The following is a 12,457-nucleotide window of genomic DNA, read 5'->3' on the forward strand; positions in this document are numbered from 1 at the left end:
TCTTTAGTAGTCCAATAGCTACAGGATTTACAAAAATAACTCCATAATCAGTCAACGAGCTTAACCCACAGCCGATAATGAAAAAGAATATTATCATTATCTCCATTTCACAGAAGGGGTCTGGACACACATATATCAACTGATCTGACAACATTTTCAGAGACTTTTCTTAATGTAGAATCAAAGTCTTCATTTTCACTCCTCCTAGTTACTTTTTTCCCCATTAAAAAAAACCCAAACAAAACAATCTGGTTAATATTATTTTTAGAACATAAATGCCTCCTACTCAGGCCCGTTTAACCAACATGCTTTTCTTTTTAATACAGTATAGGAACAGCTAGTAGTATTTTCAGGGGCTAAGAAGAGCCTGAGAAAACGTGTCTAGGCAGGTTTCAGGGGAGATCATTACTATCTCATAGGATAAGCTTCCTCATGATCTGAACTCAGTCTTGCAACATGAGGACCACTGTAACCCTGTTGGTGTTTAATGTTATGGAATTTACACATAAACAATACTACCAATTGCTGTAATTAGGAAAAAAAAAAGCTACTGAGGAAATTCTATCGCACGAAAATCTCCATCTCACACTGTATTTATATACTTTCAACTTATCACAAAGTTGTCAAAGGCATAGTTCAGAGCTTTCTAGTGAAGTCCAAAAAGTCTTGTATTTTGAAGTCACAACCCTGCTCTGCATGCAAAATGTGTTATAAGCGACAAATTGATAAGAATTACTCAGAGAACAAGCTTTCTGTGAAACCGCATGTAAAGAGAATCACATGTACTTCTGATTTGTGATCCTCTTCTGCCTAGACACTCTAAAGCACGAGTCACTGAATGAATAAAACAGAGCCTATACCTCCAGAGAACAACAGGTGGATCACAAGAAAGTACAGAAACAAGAAAATTAGCATCAATATTTTTTTGCCTCCAATTTTCTTTAAAAATGTCACAAATTAAAAGATCCCCAGAACAACCAGTGGTCCAAATTCCCTTAGTTAAAACTTAATGAAATTCTATATAGTATTTATATTTACGTATAACTATTGCTTTTAAAGTTATTAACAAAAAATTTATCTAAGCATATGATTATACAGGTTACGGGCAGAGTCCCCAACATGTAAGAAGATTCATACACAGCCTCTAGAATTTTTAAAGTAATTACCTAATTGCCCAACTTACAGAGACTTTGGTAGAGTTACCGGTACGACACAGTAATCAATGTGTCAAGAACACTCAGAGCTAGGTTACAGCTTACTGCTTTTATTTATAATGCTGAGGGAAGAATGAAAGGACTTTATTCTCCCTAGATTTTTAAGTCTCACTTTTTAAACCAGTGAAGAAGAAAAGATGTCAAATGACTGATTTTACCATAAGCTTTGGCTGATTTGAAGACAGACACCCAGTGTAAAGCCAGCTTCAGTAACTGGTGTAGACACAAACTAGGCCTAAGAAATCCTACTGTTTCAATTACTTATGTTTGTTAACACACACTTTCAAATTACACTAAACATCTAATAACATTGCAGATATTACTTGGAAGAACTGCACATTAAAAATCTGTTTCATTGAAACAGAATACACACCATAAACTTAAGGCAAATGGTTATTACATGACACCATTGCAAGTTACAGTTCTTTGGATTTCAACTCTGCACTTTCTCAGTACTCGTTATTATTAATGTTTTGTACATATAAACTTAATTCTGAGTTGCCTAGATGCTTACAATCTCACATTTCTCCTCTCACTTGGTAATATACTCACTGTTCCTCTCAACCTTTCACTTGTTTCTACAAGCCCAAAGTCAGCTATCACACTCCACGTCACAATATATCAGGTATCACAGCACTGTCCGCAGTCTCAGTGTTTCCTGTACTACAATCAACATTCGCTTTATGGACAACTTGAGCCATTTATTTCAACTCTGACACATGCCCTCTCCCCGCCCCCCGTTATCTCTCATTCAAGCCATGAATAGAAAGGAACAATTTCCCATCTCCTTCCAACCCACAGCGCTGACACGTGACTACTGCTGCGCTGAAGCACATCTGCCATGCAATCCTGTTATCTTGATTCCTGAGCCTTTCTGGAACCCCTCCAAGCCAAGGGGCTAACATTATGAATATTTATTTGGACACAGAAGTCAGCAGGCCGGCTCATACGCAAAGGGTGGAAGCTCCCGCCTAACACCTGGCTTAAAATTTTGCTACAGCTGCTGAATTATTTTCTGGTGGGATTGTTACTAGCGAACTCCCTTGCAGGCAAGCAGCCACTGTGACAGAAAACTACTCTGGTTCAGCTTGTGCTGAATTTTGCTGCCATCACATTGTGAGAAACATGGAAGAGAGGCTCCTCTGCCGCCGCCCGGTGTGCTGCGCAGGGTGCCGTGGCGGGGGAACATGCCTGTTCCTAGCGGAAAGACACAAAGTCTGCTCAAGCACAAAGTATTCACAAAATGACAGCTCAGACCGTGAATGCAACCTGCTCGGCTAGCCAATTAGCAAGAGGTGTACTACTAAACCACGCTATCAATCATTAGTCTTTTTCTAATGAAAACATATGGTCAACTTCTTGGTGAGAAGAGGAAAAGGCAGCATTTTCATGATTAATGTGTCCCATCACACAAATATTACCAAATAAATGTAACACGGCAATTCAGACAATTTTAGTGAGAAATTACAAAATCTGATTTATTCTTTAAAACACGGCTATTTGTTACTCATTTCTCTTAAGAATTCGACTGTTTAGACCAAGACTGTTAAAAGTTGGGGGTGGGGTGGAGGGGGTGTTATGTTTGTTTTTTAAACTAATGGTCTTAAAAGTTTCAGGTTGCAACATGTAAGTTAACATACCTGAGCAAATCACATTTAGATCCAAAACAAACAGAACACCTACGCCCATAAATTCATCAACTTTTGCAAACGCTATTTGAAGCAAAACCTGGAGTCTAACTACTGAGTTGGACCCCAAACTATCCCAAGAGTTTTCCTACATGCAAAGGAACAGCATTCCCGAAGTAGTTTTTACCGTAATTTGCCCAAGAAAGTGAAAAAAAGAACCAAAACTCAACGATGGTTCAGTAGTTTAACTGTAGTTGACTTCAAGCCCAGGTGAGGCCTATCTAAGATACCAGACCTGCTTTTCTTCAGCTTTATTCTTCCAGTTTAGTGTGTATTTTTTTTTTAAAAAAAAACCAAACAACTCCATGAGACTTTTTTTAAACAGAAAGTCGTATTTAGCTAACGCATTAGTACAGTAGGCTTAAACCCGAAATGACAGGCCCCGTTAGTCTCCACGTGTTAACAGCGAGCCCCCACCGAGGGTCACCGGTGTCAGGCAAACGGAGCGCGCCCGGCCGCTGGGCTGGCCCGCCCAGCCAAGTTTAATGCCGGCACTCGGCTCCGCGGAACGGGCGCTGCTAGCCGCGGGGCTGCCGGGGCCACGCCGCTTCCCGGGAAGCTGCTCTGCGCAGACGGCCCCCGCCCCGCCGGGGCTGCCCGGGGAGGCCGCGTCCCCCCGGGGCTGCCCGCCAGGCCGCCCCGCTCCCCTCGTCCCCGCCTCGCCGGGGCCCCGCTCCACGCACACGGCGCCGGGGCAAGCCCGGCCCAAGCCCCGCGGGGCCGCGGGCCCCCTCCGTGCCCCTCACCCGCGGGAAGGCGCCCCAGCCCGGGCCCAGGGCCGCACTCACCTCAACAGGCGTCCCGGAAACTTCCCACCCCCCGCGCCGCGCCGCCGCCATGTTGAGGCTGAGCGAGGCGTCCCGGCTACGGGCCGCGCCGAGGCTCAAACGCCGCCGCGGCCGCTACCGGAGCTCAGCTGGCCGCGGCGGCCAGGCCGGGCCCGCGCCTGCCCCGGGCGAGGAGGCGCTGTGTGGGACGGTGCCTGCGACTCTGGGCCGGAGCGGGGCTGTAACGGCGTTCCCACCGGCAGCCTCCAGCCCCGCAGCTGTCTGGCTCTCGGGGAGCGCAGCGGCGTCTGGATGACAGGCACGGGTGGAAGCGCATCGTCCCCTCCACACGCACAGAAATGCGAGGTTCAGGGGCTGGAAGAACGAAAAAAACCGACCCCCCCCCACCTATAAACGCTGTCCACTGGTGCTTAGGACACAGAAGGGGGAGAGCTGGGCTTGAATCAGGGCTGCAAGCCAGGCCGAACCCTCTCTAGCCTTTCCCACCCTTGGCTAGCAGGAGGGGACTCTGGTCCTGGGCTGACACGTGCTTCCCAAACAGAAGCTGTCACCACCCTCACATTATACAGAAGGTTCACTTCCTCGACCATCAGCCTTCCCCAACACTTTGGGTTGGAAACGCACGCTTTTGAGTTGGCCAGTGCAGGCAGGTGGGCAAGAATGGGAAGTTTCCAGATCTTAATAGCACCATAGCAGAACAAGGGGAGTTAGAACAAGGTTTTGACAGCTGCTGCACAAGGGCTGGCCTGCTGCAGATTAATGTCATTTGTTCCTGTAATCCATTCATCACAACCAGCCCCTTTGCCCCCCCCCCCCCCCCCCCCGAGTCAAGAAGCACTAGTGCTGACTGGCAGGAGCTGGATACTAAAACATCTGAACTCTGACAGTCTTTCCTGCCACAATTACTCAGACAACTGATTCACAAGAAGCTCAGGCATCTCCAAAATCCTTACCCCTCTTCAAATTTCAAATAAAACTGGCCAACAGACCTAAAAGTTACACGGATTAAAAAAAAAAAAAAAAAAAGCTGTTTTCCTTTTCCTTAACAAGCAGAACAAGTAGAAATCTCAGTTGTTTAGTAATATGTCACCTGCTTCAGGTGCTTTACCAGCATCCCGGACAACACTTGCTACTGTATCTGTCTAACTGTGATTCAGGAATATGCTTCAAGCAAGTATTTGTTGAACTTCTTGAATAATATTATACTTAACACCCCCCCCCCCCCCCCCACTAAGTTTCTGTGCAAGTTTATGAAATGCAACCCTTCTAAAGAAATCTTCCTGCTATTCTACAGGTAAAAAACAATGAAGTGAGGAAAAGTAAGGAAATGAGGAAAAAGGAGCCAAAAACCTGCTGATGATTCATGGAGATATGATTAAAAAGACTTAGAATGATCACAACTTTAAAGCAACCCAGCAAGTCTCCCTGAAGCAGAAAGGCACATAAGGATTGTGCAGGAGCAATACTGAGAAGAGCTGTGAAATCACATTTTCTGATCATCTTTGTTAAGTAAGAGACAAGAAAATACAAGCTAGGCTCTGCAGTGCTAGGGACACACTTCAGTTCTGCTGAAATCTAATTTTCTTGGAATCTGGATCTGAGTAGGAGTCTTGCGTTTTCAGTTCTTTGGGTTTCTTTTCCCATTGCCAACCTTTCCCAACAACTCCAGTACTCAAAATCACCATGTAGAAAGCCACAGCAATGACCTCAAAGGGCCAATGCACAATGGCTGCTGCAAAGATATTTCAGGGAGATAGAGGAGAAATTAAGAACATTAAGAATCTAGAAAGAGAAGAGAAGAACTGCATTAGCAAGTGGTCGCAACCTAAGTGGTCAGGCAAAAACCATGATACAGGATCAACTGGAGGAACTCCAAAACCCCTTCTGTAAAGTAAAGACTACAACAGAGATGTAGAAGTTGAAATGGAAGTACCAAATTCAACATCTTTACTATAATTCAGTTGTTTATAAAATAAACCAAACACAACTATTTTTTTGACAATAAGGAAAATAACTATGCATCGGTTTCACTGGATTTCATAGATCATTATCATTGAATGGTTTGGGTTGGAAGGGACCTTAAAGATCATCCAGTTCCAACCCCCCTGCCACAGGCAGGGACACCTTCCACCACACCAGGTTGCTGAAAGCCCCATCCAGCCTGGCCTTGAACACTGCAGGGAGAGAGCATAAGCCGATTGCACAAGAAGAAAAAAGGACAGTATCTCCACCCCAAACAAACAATTTTTAAAAAGGTTTTCAGGTTGTTTTTTTTTTTTTTTTAATAAATGTGCTTTGTTCACAAAAAGTAGTGACATAAAGACAACATAAATGCGAATACACATTTTTTCCTTTTCTTCTCCAGCACCTTAAGAATGAGCGATCTCTTGCACAATCATAATTTTCAAATGTTTCACAACCTAGAAACATTCTTCTTGCACCAAAGCCAAATATCCAACAACTGATATCACCACCTTATTGTTCAGGGAAGTATAAGAACTTGTGTAAATCCTACTTTCCTCCTCCATGACAATCTACTGTTCCCTGTAAAAAAAACAAAACAAGAACAAAAAACCCCAAACCAACAAAATGAGCAGCAAGAAAACCAAGCTGTTAGGTATCTCAGGTCCCTAAACCACAAATACAATGGTGTCACCAATCTGCCAAAAAGGCTTAAATTTTAACCATTAATACTTTAAACTATTTTTGGGAGATAAATCTTGGTTTGAATTGCTTTTCTGTATGAATCACAAACCAATTTACATTAACCAATGCCAACATATTAGCTGGTATGTAACTTTTTCTTAAAAGGAGTATCAGTTAAAAAGTTAGGTACACTTTGAAGCATACACAGATTAAGTTTCCATAAACAGCTGAATTTATAGCACCAATATTTTAGCTTTAACATGAGCACTGCTGGAGTCAGTGGTTAACTGGGAAAAAGAAAGGCTTTGAATGATGAGCATTTTAGTGAAAGTGAAGTTGTAAAGCACTGGATGCAAATACTGACTTGTAGCCAATTCTGAAGCCATTGTGCATTATCATTAGAGAAGCACTCTCTAAAGAAATTTAAGAAGTCAACCATGATACTTGTATGTCTAATTTTTTTTTATTTTTACACATCAGAATGTAGTTGGTTTGTATATAACTAACTCATTCAGATTGAATAACAAATTTGAATCAGGTATTAGGGGATGCTGCAAATTTAAGAAGAGAGACAAAAAACTTATGATAAAGGACAAAGCATTGCAGTCCACATGATGTCTGAGTGTAAGCTGGACCAATGCAGGATGACTCTGTAGTAAACAGTACAAAAGAGAAACAGGTAGATCAAACTATGACAGTTTCAGTGCAAAACTTCAGTGGAAGGAGTAAGTTTAATTTTTGTGGCAACCACTGTAAAATACACCCTACAACTTCAGTTTATCTGGTAACTTCTGTATTATAAATACAACATGGTAGGTTAATATGGTGTAAGGTATATTTCATCACATCCACCTGTGACACTATATATTAGTATTTTCTACCACTTTGCTGAAGTCAGTCTTCAAGCCATGATGTGGCACCTAGTTCAAATCGTTTATTGTTAGGCACTTACACATAGATTTAACAGCCTAATATTCAAACCTGAAAATTCTGGCCATTATTTTTAAATGGAGGGAAATCAAAGCTAAACTAATCCTGAATCCTCTGGTTTTACCACTGAACAGTATTGTTTATTCCTGCAAAAACTCACAATTTTATTACACAAGTTAAAAAACTTAATATATTTAAAACACTTCTGTTCCATCTCCTTACAGTGCAGACCAGTTTTCAGACAGCTATGGAGTTTTTTATTTAACTAAACAGAAGATTTTGGGGTCCAAATAAGCAAACAAATAGTGTGTGTTAAGTTCACTTGTGTGGTCTGAATACATGGCTCTGTGCAAATACGTGTATCCTTGAAAAACTTGTATAATTGTGTTCCTTTTTACAAGATCGGTCTGTAGTTACCGTATAACTTGAGAAGTCTACAAATAAGGACAATTAAAGAAAAAGTTGCTTGTTTTTAAAAGGCATAAATAATTTACTTTAAAACATGACAAAACCCACCCTGTCCCCCAAAACCACAGTTTGAAGAGAATACAGAACACCATCATTGGGGAAACACTGATACATGTTAGTGCTTGTACACTCAAAATTGCAAAACCATGTTCAGCTTTGAAGTGAAACACAACTGTCTAGACGTACCATACTTCTCACGGGGGCAGGGGGGACAGGGAAACCTCTTCAGAAATCTCACGTCTAACTGCTATTTATGTAATGAGATTACACAGTATGTATAACTATGGATTAATATATTTCAGTGTTTTGGCGTTATCTCAATTTGATGTTATCTCAAGAGGGCTGCAATAACCATAAAATCAATTGTGCAAACATTATAGTTTCTCCAGCCCAGCCTTAACCAGAGTGAAATAAATTTCTGAAAAAAAAAAGTTCTGTTCCATAATTAAGCAGGGACATGTGTAACCAAGTGTCTTAACCTATCTGCACATTTAATTAAAGTGCAAATTATTTCTTCCTACATATACTTCTCAGAAGCCCACCAACTCCAGTGCCTTAAGCTCAACCACACTGAGTTAAAATATTGAAACAACATTTAGCAAATTAAATAGAATTCACACTTCACAGCACTGAAGAAACAAATGGTACCTTTCTGGAAAAAAAAATTAGTGATACAAATCTAAAGAAAGTAACAGCAATTTATGCCATGACAGGAGTCATTTGCATAAAACTTGTATTTTTTTCACTTTCATACAAGAATAAATTTTAAAATTCAAAAGTAGAAAAAAATAGCAAACTCTGTAAACCGTTGCATTTTCTTTATGCAAACCATTTTTGTGTGTTGAGCCCATGTTAGTATAGCAAAATTAGTTAAGCAAGAGGTTCGACTGAGAGGGCATTTCAACGACTACATTAACTTAGAAGCAATATAGGATCTTCTAGCTCATAGAAAGGAATTGAACTAGACTGGCTTTCTCCAGAGTCTGAGTCATAAGGAGCATCAGGTAGCTCCATAAAACCGTAAGCTAGCTGTTCGTCTTCCGTATCTGATCGAACATAGCAGGAAGTGTTGGAATACTCCTCATCCTCTATACTGTTGAAATCCTGTGGGATATACAACATTCCTGGGTAGTTCCGGCTAACCAAGTCACTTGTTGTTTGCAGGGACGTTTTCCTAAATGCCATCAGGTGCATGTGAGAAAACTTGGAATACTTGAAGCGTTTAAAACCCAAGGACTCTATGGCAATTTTCCAGCTTTTCATCATCATAGCCCGGCGATTCTGATGAGATGAATCAGGAGTTATTACAAGCAATAAGCCATTTAATACGAGAAGTTCGTGTGCCTTCTTGCAGCATATCCATCGTTGATAGGGTGACGGAAAGTAAGAAAGAAGGAGCGAGAAAACAACGACATGGAACAGTTCTCCAGGTAGAGAATCAATGGGATTTTTCAGTTGCTTAAGAAAGGCATCTATAGCATCTTGTGCCAGTTGGAGAGGTTGCTGAATTTGAAGATTTAAGAAGTCACATTTGTATACGCTCTGGTGGAATAAGAAAAACAGAAAACCAAGCTAATGTCAAGGTTAGTTTGAAGAGCAAATACAATTCAAAACCACAGAAAATCAATGACAACCTCTCTGTTCCCTTGAGGAAATGTCAAGCCTGCTGAACATTCCTCTTGCTATTAAATCACAACAATCTAAATTAACAGTTTAACAGATATTGCTAGCTTTCAGAGTTACAAAGCAAAATTTCAGATGTGCAGTAATTTAGTAGAGATTTGATAGCTGACAACTGTTAATTTAAAACAAACAAACAAAAAGATATTTATCCCAAATAGAACAACATATCAGATCAACTATCCCACAAATGATTTAAGAACAACTTAGATAAGCCTACATTGCTTTTGTTTCTCCAGATGCTGGAAGCCTTTTAGAGGTTTTTATAAACCTGGAATTAGTAATTAGAAATTAAATTTGATACCTCAGTATTTCCTCAGTTCTTCAAAAAGAGTCAAAGAAACTTAGCAGTTTGGACACTGGGAAGAGGAGTGTCCTCCTTTACTGGTACAGAAACAAAGCCGCCACAGCAAGGCAACAGACACTAGAAAGCTGCAGTGCACTAACTGCTTCACAGCAGTGGTGCAGGTCCATGCTTTAACCTTGCTGTAAATGCAACGTGTAGTGGTACACCTTCAGGCAATTATCAAAGTAAGGTAAGGGCTACAAACTCATCTGTTGATCAATTGTGCGCTCAAGCTGCCAAAGACGGGAAATGACACCGCAAGACAACATAGAGAATAAGTTTTTCACCACCTTAATCACAGAGCACTCAAAAAATAAGAATAATAGTATGCTACTCACTACATTTAAGTTTTGACACTTTATATACATCAAAACCTGGGGCTGACTGACTTTCACGAAAAAGGTATTAATATACAAGGTTTTGACATGATAGCAACAAAAATTGTTATTAACGCCTAGAGAACGTGCAGTCAACAACAGACAGCCTCAAAAGGTAAGTGAACATAAAACCAGACACAACATTCTGCGGAGCACATCTGAAAGGTGGAGTTAGAACTGCTGCGTTTTCATACCAGGAAAATATTTATAGCATGTTTCATAAAACAGTATTTGAAAAATATCACTAGAACACTACTGTAAAGGTATCTGTAAAGCAACAGATAGGCACAATTGTTTCCAAGTAGAAGAGAATGTTATTTCTGTTTATATAAAATCACATTCTCTTCCAAGACTATGCAGGAAATTAGGAAAAATAATCAGTGTTCAAAAAAATCTGTGATTTGTTTTTTAGCAGCTTTAATTTTGGCCTCCAATGTGCAAAAGTCGAGCAAGATCCTTGCATTACGTGGCTATAATAAAGAAATTTTAATTGCGACCATTATACCTGCAGGCCTATTTTCTGCTTCCTTGTAATACTTCTAACAGGAAAATAACAGTAATTTCATGATATCTGCTAGTAAGTTTTAAAAGAAAGATGTGCTTTGAAGAATAATTGTTCAGAGTAACATGCTAACTTTACTTAGCACCAAGACTTAAAAAGTTAAGAGGTTATATCGTTGAAAAAACAGTTTAGACTGCAGGTGTTTGAGTGGAAAAACACTTGTAAAACCACTACATAGAAATAATGTTAAATACAATTTCAGGACTAAAGTATGTTTTGAGTGGAATCTGAACTCTGCAGGCAGTTTTAGGACAAAAAAGCTGCTAAACTGGAGATTGCTACTAAACTCTGGATATACAAGTCTTGAAAGGATGTTAAAGTCCATCTAGACATTGAAACAGCAGTCATATTTCAGTGCATCCACTGACATTTAAGAACACAAACCTACTTGTATATTCTAATTTTTAATTCCAGTACCCTTCTAGCTTCTCTTTTTTGTGTCTCAAACTATATTTACTCCAATATAACACCAGCTGCACATTCAGCATGTTTTGCAGTCGTACGAAATTGTATTTGGATTTTCCCAAAGTGGAGATGTGGAGATTCTCTCAATTCCAATGTCTTTTCATCTTTTTTTTTTTTTTTAAATTATTTTTATGTAGACAAATTAAAGTCCTCTAAGAAAATAACCACTGCTAATTGTACTCTGGAATATCTGTGTTATAAGCAGAATGTTTTAAGGAACAGCCAACAAAAACACTGGGTCAAGAAGAAACCTGTTCTGCTTACCCCAGTCTCCATTTCCCTCCACCTAGTTTCTAACACTGGTTGTTTCCCTCAGTGCACCTTCCACCCAGACACTAAAAATGCGTGAACAATGCCTAGCTAAAGAGAATACCAATCTTTTCTTGGGGCAGTTCCCCTCTCTCTCAAAACACAAAACATTTTAATGAAATATATTTCCATATTCCTATCTCTACAGTTTACATTCTCTCTATATGAAAGAGATTCTAAACATTCTAAAGACATTAATTCTTTTATTTTACAACCAACATTTCAGTTCCTCTCCTAGCTTTTCTACAATTACATCCTCCTTATTCCTCAAATCAGCTGAAGTCTTACACTTAGTCTATAGCCAAAGCATTTCTATATGCAGAAAGTGGATTAATCTAATTTTATTAAAGAAGGAATTATTTAACCCTCTATTCAACATTAATCATGAAACTGACTTCCCAAGAAGCCTCAAAGCTTGAGTGTGTTTCAGAAAGTATTTTGGTGTCTTACTTAAAAGATCTGCCAAATCAGGAGATTTTACCAGTTCTTCCATTTTCAGCTTCTACCACTAAGTTATGAGATCAATTTTTCAGGTCAGAAGATGACCTCAACTACTGTAAGAACGCTCTGGCTGTTATTGCAAAATCTTAAATCAGCCCAAGCAACTGCTGGCCTAAAGATAAATTTATTCAGGAGGTTATGGTGCTGATGCAGCTCAGAGTAGAGTCATCTTGAATACATCAGGGCTTATTAATTCCGTTTTGGAGGTGGGCCTAAGCTTATTCTAGCAGGTGCATTTGAGTGCACAAACTGTACTCCATGTCGCTCCAAGAACACTTGCTAGCTAGGTTTCAAGGTGCCCTGAACACACCAAAGTATCCAGAAGAATGGAAGTAAGAGCAGCTGGTGAGCCCAAGACAGGCTTTACAATAACTATGTTGGTCTGTACAGTAGCACTCCAGGGAGTTCCCATCATCAAGCTGTGGCACTATATCATATGACAAGAAATCAATTATCTTATTGTTTCCCTGTACTGGGATAGAG

General features: G+C 40.2%; 1 protein-coding gene across 1 annotated transcript in view; it reads right to left on the bottom strand.

The window, feature by feature from the left end:
• Positions 1–8,506: 8,506 nt before the first annotated feature.
• SAMTOR (S-adenosylmethionine sensor upstream of mTORC1) overlaps positions 8,507–12,457 on the bottom strand; it is a 36,877-nt gene continuing 32,926 nt past the window's right edge. The window contains exon 5 of the mRNA XM_086472854.1: positions 8,507–9,276. Coding sequence (XP_086328980.1) covers positions 8,647–9,276 — 630 coding nt within the window. The 3' untranslated portion in view covers positions 8,507–8,646. The remainder of the gene's footprint in view (positions 9,277–12,457) is intronic.

The sequence above is a fragment of the Leptosomus discolor genome, chromosome 1 (genome assembly GCF_034619465.1).
Source record: "Leptosomus discolor isolate bLepDis1 chromosome 1, bLepDis1.hap2, whole genome shotgun sequence".
Taxonomy (NCBI): domain Eukaryota; kingdom Metazoa; phylum Chordata; class Aves; order Leptosomiformes; family Leptosomidae; genus Leptosomus; species Leptosomus discolor.